The 23,835-nt window shown below is 39.9% G+C and overlaps 1 protein-coding gene across 1 annotated transcript in view; it reads right to left on the bottom strand.

The window, feature by feature from the left end:
* Nucleotides 1-765: 765 nt before the first annotated feature.
* Nucleotides 766-23,835, bottom strand: part of LOC124613816 — a 113,502-nt gene continuing 90,432 nt past the window's right edge. Inside the window, exon 9 of the mRNA XM_047142538.1 lies at nucleotides 766-896. Within this exon, the coding sequence (XP_046998494.1) occupies nucleotides 775-896 (122 nt within the window). The 3' untranslated portion in view covers nucleotides 766-774. The remainder of the gene's footprint in view (nucleotides 897-23,835) is intronic.

The following is a 23,835-nucleotide window of genomic DNA, read 5'->3' as shown; positions in this document are numbered from 1 at the left end:
TGAATTTTGACCAAAAATGACCCTGTGTAGTCATTGCTCAGGAATTGCTGAATGAAGAACTTCTAAAGACAGTTATAACAGGTGATGAAACATGGGCATATGGATATGAAATTGAAACCAAGCCCCAATTGTCCCAAAGGAAACAGCCTGAAGGGCTAAGACATAAAAAAATTTGGCACATCTGATCATGTTAGAAGATTCTTCTCACTGTTATCTTCAGTTACAATGGGATAGTACATATGAAGTACTATCTGGAAACTATGTGTCATTTGTGTGAAGCAGTCTGAAGAAAATAAACAGAATGATGGCAAAACCACTCGTGGAAATTGCATCACAATAATGCTCCCACCAACATGTCAATGCTTGTTTATGATTTTTTGCCAAAAAACAAAACCTTTATGCTGCATCAACCACCATATTCACCGGACAAGGCCCCCTCGGACTTCAAGTCCCTGTGACTTCTTTCTATTTCTAAGGCTGAAGAGCAACATGAAAGGACATCAGTTTGCCACCCCTGATGAGATAAAAGCAGAACTGATGAAGGAGCTGAGCACCACAACAAAAATTGAGTTCCAGAAGTAATTCAAAGATCAGAAAAAGCAGTGATACAAGTGTATTATATCTGAGGGGGCTACTTTGAAAGGAACAAAGTTGATGAATAAGTAAAGTCTTTAAGAAAAACAAAATTTCCTTTAACTGTTTGATCACAGCTCATATTAGTTAACACAAATTTTCAATAATAACAGTTTCCCTTACTGGTGCCTACAAAATAAATCACCCATTTAAGGCAGAGCAAGGCTGTTGAATGTAGTTGAGGCAGAAACCTCTGTTCCCAATGTCATTTGGAGCTTCAGAGCTGTCAGTATGAAAAGCCAGCCGGAACGGTCTTGTCCTACCTACAAATGATACATAAATTTTGATTATTAAAAGCAATGCTGGCAGAAATTGGTAAATCATAGCAAAATAAAACAAAACAACAACACACTTAAAATTATCATTTTGTGTGAAAGATACCATAGATAAATAACAGATAGTTTTAGTTATCTGTAAAAGATGATAATGTTACCAAACTGAGTGCTGAGTAAGATATACAAAATATTATATTTGTCATGAAACAAAATTGTTTAGTGACCCACAATTCTATAATAATAATAATATAGTAATAATAATAATAATAATAGTATGAATGTTGAATTTTCTTAAACTAAAAGTAACATTTCTCCACATTTGTTTGTACATTACAATCCACTAAAGCTTAATTAAGCATATTAATTCAATTTCTTAGAAAAAACAATATGTGTATCATTTTACTTTTTATTTTTATTTATACTGAGTCACACAGAATGGAATGTATATTTGAAGACAGATCACTACTCACCAAACACAATCATTTCCATGGAGTCAAACGTGATGTGTTTGACACACGAAAAACATTCATGATGATTGGTTCCTAATCATGTTATGAACTTGGTAAGTATCAAAAAAACATGTTGCAAGGTCATTCATTTAGCAAAACATAGAATAAAGTAATAGGGTATTATCGCATTAGAGCTTTCAGACTGTTACTATATGACACTCATCTGTGCTTATAAATAATGTTATGTTGCAAATCTATGGAGTGAATGTTTTTTTTTCCCCTTTGCAGTGACATTGTAGAAAACTGGAGAGAACACAGTAAAGTAAAGTTCTCAAGATTTCTGTGTACATCATATCCCAGTAAAGCTTAATTAAACATGTTAATGCAATTTCTTGAGAAAAAGATGTGTGCAGCATTTAATCTTTTATTTTATACTGAGTCCTGCATGCACACATGCACATGCACTCACTTGCACATGCATAGTCACTGGAATCTACAGACCCTGCACCCAGAGTGATGAGAGTAGTAGTGTTTGCTGGAATAAGTAATAGTGAAATGAAAGTGACAGTAACCGTTTTGAAAGGGATGATAAAAACAGTGCAGATGATATTCCTCATGTCAGTGGAAGGCAACAGGTAGTCAAAGCCCTACTAGAGAATGTGGCTCAGTTGCTGCAGTCCTGACTGGTAAGGAAGGACGAAGGGAATATTCCTTGTAATTGAATAAGGTAGAGAGTGAGTGTGTGTGAGAGAGAGAGAGAGACAGAGTTTGTTTTTGGATACAAGGCATGGGATGTCTGTCTACAGACAAGGTAAGGGTACTTTTGCTATGTATGGATTTCAGTAAGATCTTCAACACACTGCAAGAATCACTACCTGTCACTTAAAATGTAGCATCCTGGGATATCTAATTTGTAAAAGAAACTGTTTGGGGTGTAATGAGTGACAACAATCAATGTGGAGATATAAATGGTGATCAGCGGTTTAGATGGTAATAGAGTTTCTTGTGGAGCTATCTGTGATGTATAGATGAACATCCAGCACTGTGGCTCACTGAGCCAAATACTACCAGGTGAAATTTATAAGGAAGAAGCTGTTAAGGTTCTGCAAAAAGTGGTCCATGCATGATATTGTATGGTACCAATACGTTCCAAAAATTGGTGCGTAAAAATATCTTAGTTTCTATTGATTACAGACATAAGGGATCAAGTATTTTGGACAGCCCTTGGCCTAATCAATCACTTATATACCTATTGGATGAATGAGCATACTGTAGCTATCCTACAGTACACAGTCAAAATTTAAACAGTACACGTTTCCTCCAGTCCAATTTTTTTTTTTTTTTTCATTAGCTTTGGTCTAGGCTGGGCCTTCGATGTTTCACTAAAGCATTATCTGTTTATGGGTAGTTCCTGAGAAAACTATGAAATATCTAACACAGGTATCAATATTGTGGGGATGGCCACTTCTGAATTTTTATTAATGCCAAATCATCAAAATTTTTGCCATATGTACTTGAGAGGATGTTCTCAGGGAACTTTAAATCTTTTAATATCATTACCCATTACCAAGATCCTGATGTTCAGAATTACTGTACTTTTTCAGATAACCATAAAACTGGTTTTTAGCCATTTTTGCACAAGGGGCTGCAATTGTCTAAGTAACTAACCACAGAAAGTGGCTCAGTTTTTAACTATAAATTCTTTAGACGTTTATCTAGAAAAGTGTACATCCTTTAGACTTTTATCTAGACACTTCATTTCCTTGTTTTAGAAAATCTTTACCTACTATTAAGATACACCCAAAAAAAAAAAAAAAAAAAAAAAAAAAAAAACAAAAAAAAACACGATTTTGGGCACCAGAAATACTAGTTGTGGGGATGGTTTCTTCTATAAATTCTGTTCTCAGAAAATCATGAAAATTTGGACCATATGCTCTTATGATTATGTTCTCAGGAACCTTGAAACTTTTACAATCTCATTGTCTGTTATCAGAGCCAGATGTTAACATTCAGTCTGAGATGCAATGTAGTTTTAACTGATGTAGTAAACACATGGAAATAGTTCTGGGGTTGTTGCAAGGGTTCTGAGGTCACCCAGCTATATTTTTAGTTGAGATTTATTCACAAATAAAATTTAATGATGTACTGACTCTGTATAATGGCCACTTCACCCCTATAGAAGTTGACTTAACACGGAAATCATTCAATGGTGCCATGTCGCAGCATAAGCACCTTACAAAAAAGCTTTTGACATACAAAATTCCTTTTACTTGCAAACCGAACACCAAATTATTTTGGGTACTGTAAGTATATCCTAAAAATGTTGTGAATTTTTATTTAAAGTACTGTAAAGTGAACTGTTTTAACCTTATATTGAGTAAAGAAAATACTTATCTGTTGTTTACATGTGTCAAAGTTTGTAAATGTGTCAAGGTACCGGGTAGTTATAGTTAAACTTTCACTACTTAGGAGACAATCGCAATGAGGGAGAAAAAGAACGGGACACACGCAACAGGACAGAGAGAGTGAAAGGGGCAGAGGCAGTGGGAGAGAGACATACAGGATGATTCAGAAGGAATGTCACACTTTATGAGGTGATTCTAGATGTGAAAATAAGCTGAAAGGGTCCTGTGAACATGTGTCCAATTTTTTATCATTATGGAACTGGAGTGGGTTGAAGACTACACACATCTATGAATGATTATGAAGACATGTGTGAGTATTATTTACCAAAATTGTATGGTGGACAGAATAACAGTGGGATAGGTGACTGATCCATCCTACAAGAGGTGTCAAAGAGCTCCCACCCATCTCAACACACTTGTCAATGCGTTGAAGGGTGTGTTGTGTTGCACATCGAATATCATCCTGGCAGATTTTAATGCAGGCAACAGGATCAGTAATGTGAGTGACAAGTTCGTCACATACACTACTGGAAATTGAAATAAGAACACCGTGAATTCATTGTCCCAGGAAGGGGAAACTTTATTGACACATTCCTGGGGTCAGATACATCACATGATCACACTGACAGAACCACAGGCACATAGACACAGGCAACAGAGCATGCACAATGTCGGCACTAGTACAGTGTATATCCACCTTTCGCAGCAATGCAGGCTGCTATTCTCCCATGGAGACGATCGTAGAGATGCTGGATGTAGTCCTGTGGAACGGCTTGCCATGCCATTTCCACCTGGCGCCTCAGCTGGACCAGCGTTCGTGCTGGACGTGCAGACCGCGTGAGACAACGCTTCATCCAGTCCCAAACATGCTCAATGGGGGACAGATCTGGAGATCTTGCTGGCCAGGGTAGTTGACTTACACCTTCTAGAGCACGTTGGGTGGCACGGGATACATGCGGACGTGCATTGTCCTGTTGGAACAGCAAGTTCCCATGCCGGTCTAGGAATGGTAGAACAATGGGTTCGATGACGGTTTGGATGTACCGTGCACTATTCAGTGTCCCCTCGACGATCACCAATGGTGTACGGCCAGTGTAGGAGATCGCTCCCCACACCATGATGCCGGGTGTTGGCCCTGTGTGCCTCGGTCGTATGCAGTCCTGATTGTGGCGCTCACCTGCACGGCGCCAAACACGCATACGACCATCATTGGCACCAAGGCAGAAGCGACTCTCATCGCTGAAGACGACACGTCTCCATTCGTCCCTCCATTCACGCCTGTCGCGACACCACTGGAGGCGGGCTGCACAATGTTGGGGCATGAGCGGAAGACAGCCTAACGGTGTGCGGGACCGTAGCCCAGCTTCATGGAGACGGTTGCGAATGGTCCTCGCCGATACCCCAGGATCAACAGTGACCCTAATTTGCTGGGAAGTGGTGGTGCGGTCCCCTACGGCACTGCGTAGGATCCTACGGTCTTGGCGTGCATCCGTGCGTCGCTGTGGTCCGGTCCCAGGTCGACGGGCACATGCACCTTCCGCCGACCACTGGCGACAACATCGATGTACTGTGGAGACCTCACGCCCCACGTGTTGAGCAATTCGGCGGTAGGTCCACCTGGCCTCCCGCATGCCCACTATACGCCCTCGCTCAAAGTCCGTCAACTGCACATACGGTTCACGTCCACGCTGTCGTGGCATGCTACCAGTGTTAAAGACTGCGATGGAGCTCCGTATGCCACGGCAAACTGGCTGACACTGACGGCGGCGGTGCACAAATGCTGCGCAGCTAGCGCCATTCGACGGCCAACACCGCGGTTCCTGGTGTGTCCGCTGTGCCGTGCGTGTGATCATTGCTTGTACAGCCCTCTCGCAGTGTCCGGAGCAAGTATGGTGGGTCTGACACACCGGTGTCAATGTGTTCTTTTTTCCATTTCCAGGAGTGTATATCCACCTCTGCAGCATTCACTTCCCACTTACCGAGCCTCAAAAATAGAAGTCAAATGGGATTAGGTCAGGTGATCTGGCAAGCCAAGTAATGGGTCCCTCATAGCCAATGTACCATTGAGGTAATGTGTTACTCGGATACTGGGATACTTGTCTAGTATGATGAATCGGTGAGCCATCATGTTGCAGGTATAACTGATGTTGTTGCTATAATGTCATGTCTTCCAAAAGTGCTGATAGGTCTTCTATCAGGAAATGGACATATGCTGCAGTTGTCATGTGATTTGGCGGGAACACAGGCTGTATCATCAGGGCATCAATTGTACCACAACAGATGTTCACTGAGAACCCTTTTCATGTGTGGAAATGAGAAAAAGTCACACCGAGCCAGGTCAGGTGAGTAAAGTGTGTGGGGTAGCAGAACCATGTCCGTTTTAACCAGAAACTGTCTTAACAGAGTTGGCTGTGCATGCAGGTGCTTTGTGGTGGTGGAAGAACCAGATTCCTGTTTGTCACAAAACGGGTCTATTTTTATTAACACTGTAGTGCAATCCTCTTAAAACTTACAAACAAAAGGTTTGTTTGATGGTCTGGCCTGGGGGAACAAACTCTGAATGAACTATGCTTTTGGCACCAAAAAAAGCAAATCAGCATTTTTTTTATGTTTGATTTAATTTGATGACATTTTCTTCGACGGGGTGATGAAGATGTCTTCCATTGACTTGACTGTTGCTTTGTTTCTGAGTTGTAACATAATGACCTTCAGAAAATCTGGATCAGTTTCAAGCTGTTGTTTCTAAACATGACATGTTTCAACTTGCTGTTCCTGTTGATTGCCAGTCAGAACCTGTGGAGTAAACTTGGCAGCAACCCTTCTCATTCCCAAACCTTCTGTTAAAGTTTGCTGAACTGATCTCTAAGATAACCCACTAATCTCTGAGAGTTGAGCAATTGTCTGTTGACAGTTGTGAGCACAAGCTATCAAATTTTTGTAAATATTTTTGTAGATTCAGGCAGTTGGTGGATGTCCCGAATGAGGTATGACAACATTACAATCTGCATGTGGCCATTTTTAAATTGAGTGAACCACTTGTACACTCGAGTTTTTCCTGTAGCATCATTTTGGTAAGCAGCTTTCAACATTAACACAGTTCCAGCAACATTTTTACAGAGTAGAAAACAAAATTTCACAGCTGTACATTGTTCACTTAAACTTACCATCATAAAAAATGAAACAAGAACAAAATAGTGCTATCAGAATAGTCACTACAGATAAACAGAACAAGTCTGGTTGACAACACAGGTGGTACTGAACTGGCAATGAGTTGTGCGATACATACCTAGTGGCAGAAATCCATATTGAACAAACTCCATTCCAGGATTTTTTTTAACCCCCTCATAGTCTTCAACCCACTCCAGTTTCATAATGATCAAAAATCAGACAAAAGTTCATAGCACTCAGTCAGTTTATTTTCACATGTTGAATCACCCCACAAATTATGTGATAATCCTCCTGAATCACCCTGTATGCAGACAGTGGCAGTGAGAGGGAGATGTTGAGTATGAAGGCTTCACTACAAAGAGAGAATGGGTGAAAGGATTTAGAACATTCTGTGTTTAAAAAATAAGTGAATATGTTCACAGGCCAAAATTTTGGTGTGGAAGGTGGAATGTGGATTGAGGCAGCTGGTCCCCACTTTCCTCTCAGAGTCTTTTAAAGAGAAGCATATTCACCTTCTTTGAGCTCTGACAGGAGCATTTTTCAGCTGGTTGGGATCTCTGAACATAAAAAGCATGAGGGATGAAGGATTCTGTATGACTATAAACGACTTCCTGATATGGCACTCAAACAGACTGATACTGAACAGTTTCATTTTGAGAGCCCATCATGGCACTGCTGCAGCTTTTTTCATTGGTTATATCTTCAAAGCCGGCCGAAGTGGCCGTGCGGTTAAGGGTGCTGCAGTCTGGAAACGCAAGACCGCTACGGTCGCAGGTTCGAATCCTGCCTCGGGCATGGATGTTTGTGATGTCCTTAGGTTAGTTAGGTTTAACTAGTTCTAAGTTCTAGGGGACTAATGACCTCAGAAGTTGAGTCCCATAGTGCTCAGAGCCATTTGAACCATATCTTCAAACAAACAGTTTTGTGTATGAGGATATACACATATCAAAATAAGTTTTGCATCACCTTGGTTCCGAGAGTTCTGGAACCTGTACAGAAAATTGGAATAGAGGTCAACATAAACATCATTTTCACCCTTTTTATTGCTCATGAAAACCACACGTTGCATGTTGTACCACAATACAGCGAGACCTCCAGAGGTGATGGTCCAGGTTGTTGTATACACCAGTACCTCTTATACCCAGTAGCATGTCCTCTTGCATTTATGCATGCCTGTATTCATTGTGGCAAACTCTCCACAAGCTCATCGAGGCATTGTTGGTCCAGATTGTCCCATTCCTCAATGGCGATTTGGCCTAGATCCCTCAGAGTGGTTGGTGGGTCACATCGTCCATAAACAGCCCTTTTCAATATATCCCAGGCATGTTCAATAGGGTTCATGTCTGGAGAATATGCTGGCCACTCTAGTCGAGCAATGTTGTTATCCTCTCTGGTGACTGTCTGGTTGAAGGCATATGTGACACTCATTGGTGAAGAGAATTTGATGCCAATCCTGAGCGGTCCACTTGGCATGTTGTTAGGCCCATTGGTGCCGCGCTGCATGGTGTCATGGTTGCAAAGATGGACCTCGGCATGGATGTTGGGAGTGAAGCTGCACATCATGCAGCCTATTGAGCACAGTTTGAGTCATAACACGACGTCCTGTGGGTGCATGAAAAGCATTATTCATGGTATTGCTGTCAGGGTTACTCCGAACCATAAACCACAGGTAGCAGTTATCCACTGAAGTAGCAACCCTTGGGCGGCCTGAGCAAGGCATGTTATCAATGATTCCTGTCTCTCTGTATCTCCTCCATGTCTGAACAACATTGCTTTTGTTCACTCCAAGATGCCTGGACACTTGCCTTGTTGAGAGCCATTCCTGGCACAAAGTAACAATGCAGACGCAACCAAACTGTGGTATTGACCATCTAGGGTATGGCTGAACTAAAGACAATATGAGCCATGTATCTTCTTCCTGGTGGAATGACTGGGACTGATTGGCTGTCAGACACCCTCCGTCTAATAGGTGCTGCTCATGCATGGTTGTTTACATCTTTGTGCGGGCTTAGAGACATCTCTGAATAGTCAAAGGGACTGTGTCTGTGATACAGTATCCACAGTCAAAGTCTATTTTAAGGAGTTCTGGGAACCGGGGTGAGGCAAAACTTTTATTGACATATGTATTTTGCCATGATTCCCAAGAAGAAGGTTGTGGGTTATATCATCAGTGGTGCATAGGGAGAAGTAGTCTTCAGTTGAAGTATGACCATAGGAGGTTGTATCCCAAGGAAAACCAGTTGCTCTGGATACATCCTTTATTCATGCAAATCCCTCACCTCAGTACTCACTAGTAGCTGAATACCTGACTCCATTCACTTTCTCCATCTCATTCCACCCTCCTAACCAGTCCTTCCTTCTGCTGATACTTTTCTGCTCACCCCTTGTGATCTATTGCAACTTTTTCTTATTCTGTTCTTATTGTACTGTTTCCTCTATGTTGCTCCTAGCAGTCCCCTACCCTGCTATCTGCCTTCTTGCCTAGGTGCCTGTTACCTCCTCTGTGCACATCTACAAACTCTGCAGTACCATGAACTTTCCTAAACCAATCCTATCCCTTTCAGTATCCACATTTGTTCTATTTCTCAACCTCCCACACCAGCCAATGCCACTACTTTGTGTGTGTGTGTGTGTGTGTGTGTGTGTGTGTGTGTTATCTAAAAGTTAAGCAATTTACCACTGTTGCTAAGTGCCTGTTGCCTTCTTAGTGCCTCATCTGTTTGGTGAGTACAAATCTATCTTCATATATATTATGACAATATTATGAAGAGGACAGATTGCTACTAACCATATAGAGGAGGTGTTGAGTTGCAGACAGGCGCAATAAAAAGGCCTTTTTCTAAAGTAGACTACACACAAACACACACACACACACACACACACACACACACACACACACACACACACACACACACATATTCATGCAAGCACAACCCACACGCATGTGATCACCATCCTTGGCCATGGACACTGGACTGCAGGCAACTGCTCATGATGGGAGAAGCTATCTGGTTGGTGGGGCTGAAGAGGAGGCTGGGATGAGGAAGGGGAAGGATAACAGGGTAGGGGTGGGGGACTGCTTTGTGGAAACATTCAGAGACACGGTGGAGACAGGGTAGGGCAGCTTAGTGCAGTCAGGAGGTCAGACACAGGTATGGGGGAAGGGGTCGGGGGGAAGTGAAGCCAAAAAGGAGAGGAATAGAGGAGGGGAAAAAAGACTGTGAGTGCATTAGCAGAATAGACAGAAGGCTGTGTAGTGCTGGAATGGGAGCAGGGAAAGGGATAGATGGGTTAAGGCCAGGGATTAACAAATGTTGAGGAAAGGATGGTACGGGAATGTAGGATACACTGCAGATTTAATTCTTGAATGTTTAGTATTTGCTAACATACATTATTATTCGTAAGTCTGTAAGATTTTGCAACATTTGTAAATGTATTTATGTTTATGATTATTAAATTACTATCATTAAAGTAGTTTATGCTTACTGAATTATAGTCATTAAAGATTCCCCCCCATGAATCATGGCCCCTGCTGCTGGTGGGGTGGCTTACATACCTCAGCAATACAACTAGCTATACTGTAGGTGCAACCACTTCAGAGGGGCATCTGTTGAGGAGCCAGACAAATGTGTGGTTCAAGAAGTGGGGCAGCAGCCTTTTCAGTTGTTGCAGGGATAAGAGTCTGAATGATTGACTGATCTGGCCTTGTAACATTGCCCAAAACAGCCTTGCTGTTGCTGATACTGTGAACAGTTGTAAGCAAGGGGAAACTACAGTCAAGACTTTTCGCATGGGCATGCAGTTCTAGAGTATGGTTAAATGATAATGGCATCCTCTTGAATAAAATATTCTGGAGGTAAAATAGTCCCCCATTTGGATCTCCAGGTGGGGACTACTCAGGAGGATATTGTTATCAGAGGAAACAAAACTGGCATCCTACGAATCAGAGCGTCAAATGTCAGATCCCTTAATCGGCCAGGAAGGTTAGAAAATTTAAAATGGATAGGTTGAAGATGGATATCTTGAGAATTAGTGCAGTTTAGTGGCAGGAGGAATAGGACTTCTGGCCAGGTGAATACAGGGTTATAAACACAAAATCAAATAGGGGTATTGCAGGAATAGGTTTAATAATGAATACAAATATAGAATACAAGCAAGCTAGACTATGAACAGCATAGTGAATACATTATCATAGCCAAGATAGACACAAAGCTGACATCCACCACAGTAGCAGAAGTTTATGTTCCAACTAGCTCTACAAATGATGAAGAGATTGAAGAAATGTATGATGAGATAAAAGAAATTAATCAGATAGTTAAGGGAGATGAAAATTTAATTGTGATGGGGGACTGGAATTTGATAGCAGGGAAGAGAAGGAAAAATTGTTGGTGAATATGGACTGGGGGAAAGGAATGAATGAGGAAGCTACCCTGTAGAATTTTGCACAGAGCATAATTTAATCATTGCTACAAATGGTTTAAGAATCATGAAACGAGGTTGTTTACATTGAAGTGATCTGGAGCCACTAGAAGCTTTCAGACTGATTATATAATGGTAAGACAGAGATTTTGGAAGCAGATTTTAAACTGTAAGACATTTACAGGGAAAGATATGGACTCCGACGACAATTTATGGGTCATGAACTGTAGATTAAAACTAAAGGAACAGCAAAAAGGTATGAAATTAAGGAGATGGAATGTGGATAAGTCGAAACAGCCAGAGATTGTTGAGAGTTTCAGAGGGAGCATTGGGCAATGACTGACTAGAACAGGGGAAAGAAATACAGTAGAAGATGTCTGTGTAGCTTCAAGAGATGAAGGCAGCAGAGGATCAAATAGGTAAAAAAAGGCCTTGTAGAAATCCTTGGATAACACAGGAGATACTGAATTTAAATGATAAAAGGAGAAAATGTAAAAATGCAGCAAATGAAGCAGATGAAAGGGAGCACAAATTTCTAAAAAATGAGATTGACAGGAAATGCAAAATAGCTAAGCAGGAATGGCTAGAGAACAAATATAAGGATATAGAAGCTTATATCAGGGAAAAGATAAGTATGCCTACAGGAAACTTAAGAGGCCTTTGGGGAAAAGAGAAGCAGCTGTATTGAGAGCTCAGATGGAAAACCAGTCCCAAGCAAAGAAGTGAAAGCTGAAAGGTGGAAGTAGGTGTCTGTACAAGGAGATGAACTAGTAGACAGTATCATTTAATGGAAGAGGACATAGATGAAGAGGAGATGGGAGACATGATACTGAGAGAAGAATTCGACAGAGCGCTGAAAGACCCAAGTCGAAACAAGGCCCCAGAGTAGACAATATTCTGTCAGAACTATTGATAGCCTTGGGACAGTCAGCCATGATCAAACTCTTCCATCTGGTGTGTAAGATATATGAGATAGGTGAAATACCCTTGGTCTTCAAGAATAATGTTGTAGTTACAATTCCAAAGAGGTGCTCACAGGTGTGAATATTATCAGACTATCAGTTCAGGAAGTCATGGTTGCAAAATACTAACAAGAATTCTTTACAGAAGAATGGAAGAATTGGTTGAAGCTGACATTGGGGAAGATCAGTTTAGATTCTGGAGAAATCTATGAACACGCGAAGCAATACTAACTGTATGACTTATTTAGAAGACAGATTAAGGAAAGGCAAACCTACATTTATAGCATTTGTAGACTTTAAGAAAGTATTTAACAATGTTAACTGTAATACTCTCTTTCAAATTCTGAAGGTAGCAGGAATAAAATAAAGAGACCGAACAGCTATTTACAACTTGTACAGCAACCAGACAGCAGCAGTGAGTCATGGAGCATGAAAGGGAAGTAGTGATTGAGAAGAGAGTGAGACAGGATTGTAGCTTATCCTTAATGTTATTCAATCTGTTCACTAAGCAAGTAGTAAAGGGAACCAAAGAAAACTTTGGTGAAGGAATTAAAGTACACGGATAAGAAATAAAAACTTTGAGGTTCACCAATGACAGTGCAATTGTGTCAGAATCAGCAAAGGACTTGGAAGAGCAGTTGAATGGAATGGACAGTGTCTTGAAAGGTGGCTATAAGATGAACATCAAGAAAAGCAGAACAAGGATAATGGAATGCAGTCAAATTAAGTCAGGTAGTCAAATTAAGTCAGGTGATGCAGAGTGAATTAGATTCTGAAATGAGACACTTAAAGTAGTAGATGAGTTTCGCTATTTGAGTAGCAAAATAAATGATGATGGCTGAAGCAGGAAGTATATAAAATGTAGACTGCCAATGGCAAGAAAAGCATTTCAGAAGAAGACAAATTTGTTAACATCAAATACAGATTTAAGTGCCAGAAAGTCTTTTCCAAAGGTGTCTGTCTGGAGAGTATGGAAGTAAAACATGGACTGTAAACAGTTTGTCCGCTGCTTGTGATCTCACATTAGCATTCTTGCTTCCCGAGCATAGGGTTTCAGGTTTGATTCCCAGTGGAGACGACTGGGTGTTGTTGTGTGGTCTTCATCATCATCATTTATGCCCATTATGGCTGGAGGAAGGAAACAGCAAACTGCCTCCATTAAGACCTTGCCTAGTATGGTGGTGCGGTTCTCCTGCATCATGCCCCTACGCTCTGTCAAGAAGCATGGGACATCATTTCCATAAACAGTTTAGACAACGAGAGTATAGAAGCTTTTGAAATGTGGTGCTACAGAAGTATGTTAGAGATTAGATGGGTAGATCACGTAACTAATAAGGAGGTACTGGATGGAATTGGAGAGAAAAGACATTTGTGGCACAACCTGACTAGAATAAGCAATCGGTTGGTAGGTCACATTTTGAGATATCAAGGGATCACCAATTTAAAGTTGGAGGGAAGTGTAGGGTGTAAAAATTTTAGAGGGAGACCAAGAGATGAATACAGTAAGCAGATCCAGAAGGGTGGAGGTTGCAGCAGTAATTCAGAAATGAAGAGGCTTGCACAGTGTAAAGCAACATGGAGAGCTTCATAAAGCCAGTATTCATACTGAAGACCACAGGAACAACATTACAGACATGTGATAAATACTTTGGTTGTGCTATAAATGAGCCCAGTTATTTTCCATAAAATTTTGGGCAAACTACTGGATGTCAGTAACCTGTTGCCATGATTCTTCTGCCCATCTTTAGGTGTATTCTGGTGACAGTATGCTGAGCCTACCTGCTTAAAAACCTCTCTGTGCATAATTGGTATACCTGTTGTCCATGTGAATTTGTTGCTTGAGTACAAGCACTTCTGTTGCAAGTCTGCTCACTACTGAGACTGGCCTCCAAGGTGAAAACTAACCTGATCAACATCAGATTGAACATTTCCATGTGGTAAAATCACAGGACAGTACTGGGTATGCAGAGCACAAAGATTCCATACAGAATCTAACTGGAAACTCCCATTTCTGCTGCTAAGGGCCTCAGATATTGTTTTCCACTAATGCATTGGTGATGAGGTTCCAAAAGTTATGCCTATGAGCCACAATTTTTATTTCATTGTATTTCACTGAAGGATTAGTAGAAATAAAATGTCCAGTGATAGTGAACTTCCTGCCTTTTTGAAAGTGAGTCTGCCACTGGCATTCCACAATGCACTCCTGACCAATGGTGCTGTTTGCCCTGCTCTCACGTGAAATCCTATAAACATTTGCCTTGTGCAACTCATCATCTTTGATCAATTTCAAAAATGCCAAGATCTTTGACAAAGGATGAAAGATCACTTTTACCTTATGTTTTCGAGTAACTTCTCCCATTTTCATGCAATTATTTTTAATATGTGGCAGGAAGGGTACTGTATTGATGGACATATCCTAATCCTCTTCCTTGCTCTGTCATTTTTATGTCTATGATACACAATATATCATATATCTAAAAACAAAGATGATGTTACTTACCGAATGAAAGTGCTGGTAGGTCGATAGACACACAAACAAACACAAACATACACACAAAATTCAAGCTTTCACAACAAACGGTTGCTTCATCAGGAAAGAGGGAAGGAGAGGGAAAGACGAAAGGATGTGGGTTTTAAGGGAGAGGGTAAGGAGTCATTCCAATCCCGGGACCAGAAAGACTTACCTTAGGGGGGAAAAAAGGACAGGTATACACTCGCACACACACACATATCCATCCGCACATACACAGGCACAAGCAGACATTTGTAAAGGCAAAGAGTTTGGGCAGAGATGTCAGTCAAGGCGGAAGTACAGAGGCGAAGATGTTGTTGAAAGACAGGTGAGGTATGAGCGGCGGCAAATTGAAATTAGCGGAGATTGAGGTCTGGCAGATATCGAGAAGAGAGGATATACTGAAGGGCAACTTCCCATCTCCGGAGTTCTGACAGGTTGGTTTTAGTGGGAAGTATCCAGATAACCCGGACGGTGTAACACTGTGCCAAGATGTGCTGGCCATGCACCAAGGCATGTTTAGTCACAGGGTGATCCTCATTACCAACAAACACTGTCTGCCTGTGTCCATTCATGCGAATGGACAGTTTGTTGCTGGTCATTCCCACATAGAAAGCTTCACAGTGTAGGCAGGTCAGTTGGTAAATCACGTGGGTGCTTTACAGAGATGAAAACCCATATTCCAGTAACAAAGTTTGGAGGTATTCCAAGTCCACATGTAGGTTATCAACATTTGAGATAGTATGGGTTCAGTGAATCAAAGTCTTCAGCATACTCATTGTTTGTTCCAAGATGGTGGCAAAAGGTAGCCTGTAAATACAGGTTTGCATAATTGGGCATACAAAATTACCATAACTGCATGCATACCATCTCTCTCTCTCTCTCTCTCTCTCTCTCTCTCTCTCTCTCCCTCCCTCCCCTGCCCTGTTCCATCCCTCATCCTCCTTTCTCCTTTCCCTCCCTGTCTCCCTCTGCATCTCTATCTTCCTCTCATTTCTTCCCCTTGCTTTCCCCCTTCCCTCCCTCTCTCTACCTCTCATATGCCCTACCCTCTGAACTCATTCCATTGAGTTATCTGCCCTACACTATCCTGCTGCCCCTTCCTTGCTCTGTTTTTCCTTTCCTACCCCCTCCCTACATCCATCTACCCGAGCAAGTGCTAACAATAATCAACAGTTTGTTTTGCCCTGGTCACAGGTATGGCTGTGTGTAAATATAAGTGCTTTTACTAGAGTAAGAGCAAGAGAACAAAAGCAAATGTAAAGATTGTTTTCAATTATGTGTTTCTATTAGCTTACTATTTGCATGACAACTTACACACTTACCACAGAATAAGTCATTTACATCTGTTAACAGAAGTAAGTTTACAACTGACACTTCTATTTGCCATGCTGTGGTCACTGAATCTATATAACCAGATCAGGCGCGGCTCGTAATTTAAGGCTCTGAGGCGGAGCCGCCCCAAAATATATGTTAAAGTAAATTTCGCAAGAACATATTACATAGTTTAAATTATCAGGACGAATTTCGCATAATTCCCATTCCGATTAAAATAACGACGGTCAACGTTTTTGGAACTGTTTGTATCGATAGATGTTTTCCGAATGGTTAGTAGTGTTTAGGCTGCGCCTTGGAACGTCCGTAAGCTGCATGTAGTAGCGGTTTGGGGGCGTGGCTTCTGCATAGTACTACTATTTATGGGCGACCCGAAGGCTCAGAGCTTGCAGCCTAAGGGTGTCATACCAACCACCACACGTTTTTCACGTTCCACTATCTATGTAATAAAGGAATGTAGAGTGGCCGAAACTTCGCTATCCAATCTCTGTCTCTGCACATCTCTACTACGCTTCGATGCGTCATTAATCGACGTTTAGTATTATTGTTTTGATAATGTTTTACATAGTTGTTTTGTTTCTGCCATTGGCTATTTTATCCACATTTAGAATAAGTTTGCAAATATCCCGCCAGAGTGCACTAGACTACAGTAGCATAACAGTACTGCCATCTAGCGAGAGTTCATAAGTGATTAGAGGAAAAAGCGCGCGAAATTTGACCCATTACTTTTCTTGCTTGCTGATGCTGCCTGCTTTTTTTGATATCGTGTGATATTAGCAAGTTTCTTTTTCAGAGTATATTTTGCAAGATTTTAGGGAGTTTTACTTGCACAAGACCTGTGACGTTACCAAAACATCACAGTATCGTCATGCGAACTCGTAAACTTCGAGCTTTGGAGGTAAACCACAATAAACACCTTAAGTTTAGAACTGAAAACACCTAAAACATCAAGCATTAAAGATCTCTCCGAAACGCGTCTTTTCATATGATTTGCTGCAAAGTGTCAGAAAATGTAATGATGGCGTTTAAAAACACTAACCAAAGATTTTAACTCGAAGTTAGCTTCTAATGATATTTAATACCTGATTATAGAAGATACAGTGCGTAAAATTATAGGTAGAGAGTGATATGCCCATCCCCCTCCCTTTGAATTCTTAGCTGTTTACGTCAGACTAATCTGTAGCGTAACCCGAGGTCTATGTTGGCTCCGATCGATAAATACCGCAGCCTTCCCCAGTATAGAAACCACGAGCCGCGCCTGAACCAGATTATTTATACAGTATAAGGATCAGCTAATAACGTATTTTAATTTTGGATGGTAGGAGTTCCCAATATCTTCTGATAAATAACAATAAGTTAATGCTCTTCTGTTTCTCTTGTTATTTATGGTAATTCTTGATTTTCAGTCATTAGTCTCCGCTACATTTCCATAAATGTCTTTTTATAAGTAGGAATGCTTTTGAGTGTCTGGTAACAAAATATCATTCATTCAAATCACAGAAATGTTATTGTCATCTTCCTTTCAAGAATTACGCTATTGCCTATTGCGAACCCATAAATAAAACCATTGTCATCTTTTTCAAGTCTTCCAATATCATTTTTCGCCATTTGGCTTGTAGTTAAGCATCTTCTGGCATTCTCATGACGTGTTGTCTCCAATTTTCATGATACTTCTGAATCTTTTCATTCACGTTGAAAGTATTTAACTCTGTTCTTTCAGTTGCCTGAGACTGCAGTTGTGTGTGTGAGTTGCATTTGTGTGTGTGTGTGTGTGTGTGTGTGTGTGTGTGTCATCTATTTTTGACGAAGGCCTTACTGGCCGAAAGCCTTATTTATTTGTGACAGTCTTTTTGTTGTGCCTATCTGAGGCTCGGTATCTTTACTATATGGTGTGTGGCAACTTTCCTTTTCATGATATTGTTACATTCCATCCTGGGCTTTCCATTGCTTAACTTTGTCCTAATATCTTCATTTCTAATCATGTGTCGTCTTGTGCATTCCGTCCTCCTCCTTAGAAACCTCATCTCTGCTGTTTGAATTTTATTATCTTGTAGTAACCCAGCTTGCATTCCCAAAGAACAATACAGAATTTCATGATGGACTCTTTTTGTAATTTATGACCAAATGTCCTGCTAATGCTACTACAGACAGTTTGGAATTTGTGACTTTTGTTTTCAGTATCAGGGTCAAAATTGTAACTTATAGCACAGCCTAAATAAGAGATCTCAGAGACTTGTTCTACAGCAGAATCATCTAAAACAATGTTTGATCTCACTGGATATTTTCCTCAGAATGACATTATTTTTGTTTTATTACAAGAAAAATGTAAGTTGTATTTTAACACTTTTGTTCAGGTGGTGTTCTGATCTTTGGAGGTCATCTTCATTCTCTTCAATAATAACTATATCATTTGTAAACAGAAATGCATTCAGGTATTTCTCATTTGCTATCTTAATTCCTTTGTATACATTACATTTCGATTTACAAATGAAATCAAAGTAGATATTAAAAAGGGTCAGTGATAGTCCACACCCTTGTCTTACAGTTGAGTAAGTAATTATTTCTTTTAATTGACTCCTACCTGTGTTTTGTTACAATGTGTGTACTTTTATAAATATCTTTCACTACCTGTATAAAGTGATAAAGATATCCACATTCAGACATAATCTTCCATAGGCTATCATGGCTCACACAATCCAAAGGCTTCCAATGGTTGATAAACATACATATTGGTTTCTAGTGTCTGATGTTTTTATATAATGCTCTTAATTACAAACACACTATCTGTACTTGAACTACCTGATCTCAATCCATTTTGTTCCTCAGAAATAACAGCTTCTATCTCATTCTTCATGTGATTATTGATTGTCTTCGAGTATAGTTTGTTGGCAGCATTTAGGAGACAGATGCCACAATAGTTTTTACAGTCACTGCATTTCCTTTTCTTGAAGAGAGAGAAACTTAAGCCATTTACCAAGGGTCTGGGATCTTAAAGTTCCTCCAGCATTCATTTACTACTTATAAAAGTCCTTTATCTATTGATAAGCCTCCACATTTAACTAACCTGCACATCACTCGTAACACACATAGCATCCTGATATTAAAGAACATTAAATGTGGAAGTAACCAAAAGACAAAAACAACATAAATAAAGATGACCCACTGTTTGTTGTTCATATATGACAAAAAATGGATTTTTAGTGAACAAAACGACATTAATTATGTAAGCAAGGAATAAACAGTTTACGTTAACCTCTACAGAGGAATACTTTTAATGTATGATCTATTGTATTCCTTCTTTTAATAATGTACAAGGATTGCTCTTGTTATGTCTGTGATCGAAGCTAGTCACATTGTATATGAACTGCTGCATCAAGGTCTGCATTTCACAAAATACTCCAAACCTATGGGTTAAATGTTCACCTTGTATTCATTTAAGTAATGTTAGCATCCTCCTCCACATCAAATATGTAAATACTTCCAGATTTTCAGGATAACAGTAACTGCTAGTACTAGCATTAATAGTGGTGTTCATTCAGAGTGTAGCAATAGGCCACCAATATGTGGCTAATTCAAATTTCCTTATATATAAAAATAATCTCTCACTTTATGTAAAAGAAAAGCAGTAACTCCAATTTGCATTATCCTTTTGAGTAATAGTAATGCAACTTAAGGTGATGTTTCAGCTTACTGAATACTTGCAACACCTTCTGGCCTGTACTAAATTAATGAAAGAAAAATCCATGATAGAAATTTTCACTCATCAAAATACCAGTTGCCCATAATTAATGAGAGAAAGTAATTTAATTTATATTAGGAGATATTGTCTCAAAAGAGAAGAATAATTTTCCATTTCCTACTTCTAGTGCTCTCGGTATTTAGTGCTGATACATGAAGATAAACAGAAGATATTTTCATGGTATAAAGGCTAAACATCAGGAGAGACACTGTATGCAGCTGGGGGATTCTAAAATTACTGGAAAATTCACAAACACCATCATATACAGGACTGGATCATAAACATATCAAAATCAACATTCTGATAATATGGCCAGTTTTAGCTCTTAGAAGGCAGTTTGAACGAAGACAATAGCACATAAATTAAATAAATGTAATAATCATTCCACTGCAGTGATGATGGACTGACTATGGGGAAAAAGAGGAAACAAAGCACAGTATGAGTGGTATGAGCAGTTTTGTTCTTAGAAGTATACTCATTGTATTGATCTTAAGACAAAGAGTGCTGGCTTATTTTGCATGTTTTCATGTTACTTTGTCATACTGAATTATTCTCTGTGACAATACACCTAAAACAAATAAATTATTTATCCAGCAGAAGCGAACAGTAACAACATTGTGCAAAGCAGATAGCTGCACTTGTTGCAGAGTTCTTTTTAAGGATTTTGGCATTATTATGTGACTTGCACAATCACAACAAGAGTACATGCTATGATGTAAAGGATCCAACAAGCTCCTATCTAACACAAAGCAAGAAACTGAAAATCCCAGTCATTTTAAAAATAAATTATTGTAGTAAAATAAATTATTGTATTTCATTGTACTAAAATTAAAAATGTATCTCATTAGCCACTCTGCCTGAAAATTGTCTGATTATTTGCATTCAGGGATTGAAAATTTCTGCTACCTACATGACAATAACAGTGTTTATTGTACAGCTATATTACAACTAATAGTGTATTATGAAGAAGCCTTCACTGCTACAGATGCAAATAACAATTTTTCCTAAAAAATGCCAACAACCACAGCTAGTTGTCATCTGTGTATGAGTCATGCTTGTGTGCATGTGTGTGCGTTTTCTGCTTTACAAGAAAGCCTTTTGGCCAAAAGCTCAAATACTGAGTGTTCCATTTATCTGATGACTGCCTGTGTGGCACAGTAGATGTAGGGCAGTGAGCACTCTGTTGCCTGGCAATCAGATGCCATGTTGCCCAGCTACTGTTGCAATATGACATGACTACATTTAAAACATAAGCAAATAAGTTTTGTACTTGCCCATGTTGTGCAAAGAGATGCTGGAACTGACTGTCATTATTTTCCACGCATTTATAACATTGACTCAAGAAGTTATTAATCACATGATGTAATTCTCTCTGAGATACTGAAGTAATTGATTCATAGATATTATCCTTGAGTTCCTCTATTGCGTGAGGATTTGTTGTGTGCACTTTGTCCGTCAGTGCATCCCACAAATAAAAATTACATGGAGTTAAATAGGGACTTCTAGTGGGCCAGATATTGTTACTACAGTAATCACTCTTTCATTGAACACATCATGAATTGCATGCAAAGAAACATTGACTGGATGAGCCCTTGCCAAATCCTATTGGAGAAACTTGAAACTTCATTATCTTTCACTCACTTCATTAAAAAACAGTCATAAAATGTTCTGCACATATTTTTTAATTGTAACTGTGTCATTTAAAAAATTGGCCTGTTAATCTGTCACCACTAATTGCACACCACACCACTATTTTCTGATCATGAAGGGGTTCCTCATGAAGCACAGGTCTATCTGCATTCCAGTGTTGACAGTTTTGGGAATTAACATACCGGTGTAAAAGGAACAAAGCCTTGTCTGAAAACATAGTGAGGTAAGGATCCATTTCACCATCATGCACTTGTTTTAAAACCAATTCACAAAACTTAACCCAGTGCACAGGATCACCAGGTTGAAATTATTGTACTACTGATGCTTTGATGCTTTATAGTGTCTTAGACCAAGCAGATTAGCACCTCTTTGTACAGAGATGCACGACATTTGTGTTTGCTGCGAAAGACATCTAAGAGACTTTTTAGGGGAATTTTCCTGGTGGTATGCAATGTCATTGAGATGAGCTTCTGTGTGCACTGTTTGCTGTCATTAATGCTTCTTGTCTTAAACTCTTCCCATTTCATGAAATTTATTCACTAATTTGTGAACTGCATCATTACTCAGAACTCAAACAACTGCAAACTTCTGTTCAAACAATCTCCAAACAGTACAAGTGAACTCTGTATGCACATACAAATCATAAATAAACACTCATTGTGGAATTGAATAATTTGCTCTTTCCATTGTTGCATTCACAAACTTCATTTTTACGCTCATGAAGCCTGTTTCACTGCTTGAATGACACTGGCTGACTAGGCACGTATGTCTGTACGGCCCTCAGGCTAAAAGCCACAAAAAAAGGGGGGGACCTAGTGCAGTCCCATGAGATCCATTCTATTGGTAGATGCAGCTTCCATGGCCAGCCTGCAATACATGACATTGTGAACACAAGAAATTTGACAGGAGCAATAAAAAATGTTGTAAATGGTGGGAAAACATTAATTCTGGGAATGTTAAAGGGAAATTATACTGTACTTCCACTAACACAATAGTGTTGCTTTACCTCTCAGTCTGCTATCAGTCTTATGCACTAGGGCACACAAACATACGCAACTTTCATTAATAGTGCAGTGGTAGTGGTGGTGGTGGTGATGGTGGTGATAACAATGATGGCCTGGTGCAAGTCCTTCAATTGGATGCCACTTCAGCAACTTGAGGGTTGCTAACCTACTCAGTTATCCAACTGGGGAAATGGCCCCTAGGGTTTAACCTGCAATCCAAACCACATATTACTTCTAGCGAATCTTCATGTTATTGAGAAGTGAAGCCTGGGTTAAAGGCAGACTGAATAAATCTGTGATTCAAATTGGATTCGAATGGAACACCCAGTATTTAGCAGTCTTTTTGTTGTACTTGTCTGTGACTCAATGTCTCCTCTATACTGTGAGTAACAATCTATCCTTTTCATAATACTGTCGTTATTACATCTCGAGTTTTCCATTGTTTGATTTTGGCAATATATACAAATATCTGAATATGTATACTTTGCAAATGACCGCAGCTGTATAGCAAAAGAGCATTTACCACTGGACCAGTTTTCGGGTCCCTTCCTCTTCCATTTGTAGAGCATAGGAAGAATGACTGCCTGAATGTCTCTGTGCATGCTGTAATTAATTTTGGGTTTTCATTCACCAGGGAAAGGGGGCAAATTGGGGGAGGGGGGGGGGGCACTTTGGTCTATCATGTATCATTTCAGTCTCAGTATATATACCACTGAACTGAGTATAAACTATTTATTTAGTTTTAAAAGGAACTCTAATAGATGACTGCCTGGAAATTATCATCAAGTGCTAAAAGAGCCTCGCAAAAAGATCAGATTGCAGGCTGCAGATTGCTCAACTTTCGCCATAGTGTGATTGGGTTTTGGATTTCACTAGAAAGGTCAGCAGTCCACCAAAAGCAGGAGGCAGCTACACAGAAAGCAGGGGCTGTGTGGTGTGGACTGGGTGGTTTTTTAGGTCAGAGGATCTCAGGTCTCAAGGAAACACAAAATGGGCTTCAGCCCCAAATGGTGCAGGTTGAACACAGGAAGCACATAGATCAAGGAACCATCAGTATAACAGTTGTAAATTGTCATAGTTGTGTTGGGAAAGCACCAGAGTTCCAAGTGCTAATAGAAAGTACTGATGTTCAAAATGTTATAGGCACTGAAAGCTGGATAAAGCCAGAGATAAGATCTAATGGTGTTCAGAAAGGATAGACTAAACACAGTTGGTGGTGGCGTGTTTGTTGCTGTTAGAAGCAGTTTATCTTCTAGTGAAATCGAAGTAGATAGTTGCTGTGAG

The sequence above is a fragment of the Schistocerca americana genome, chromosome 4 (assembly GCF_021461395.2).
Source record: "Schistocerca americana isolate TAMUIC-IGC-003095 chromosome 4, iqSchAmer2.1, whole genome shotgun sequence".
Classification (NCBI taxonomy): domain Eukaryota; kingdom Metazoa; phylum Arthropoda; class Insecta; order Orthoptera; family Acrididae; genus Schistocerca; species Schistocerca americana.
This window is presented reverse-complemented; position numbering and strand designations above follow the sequence as displayed.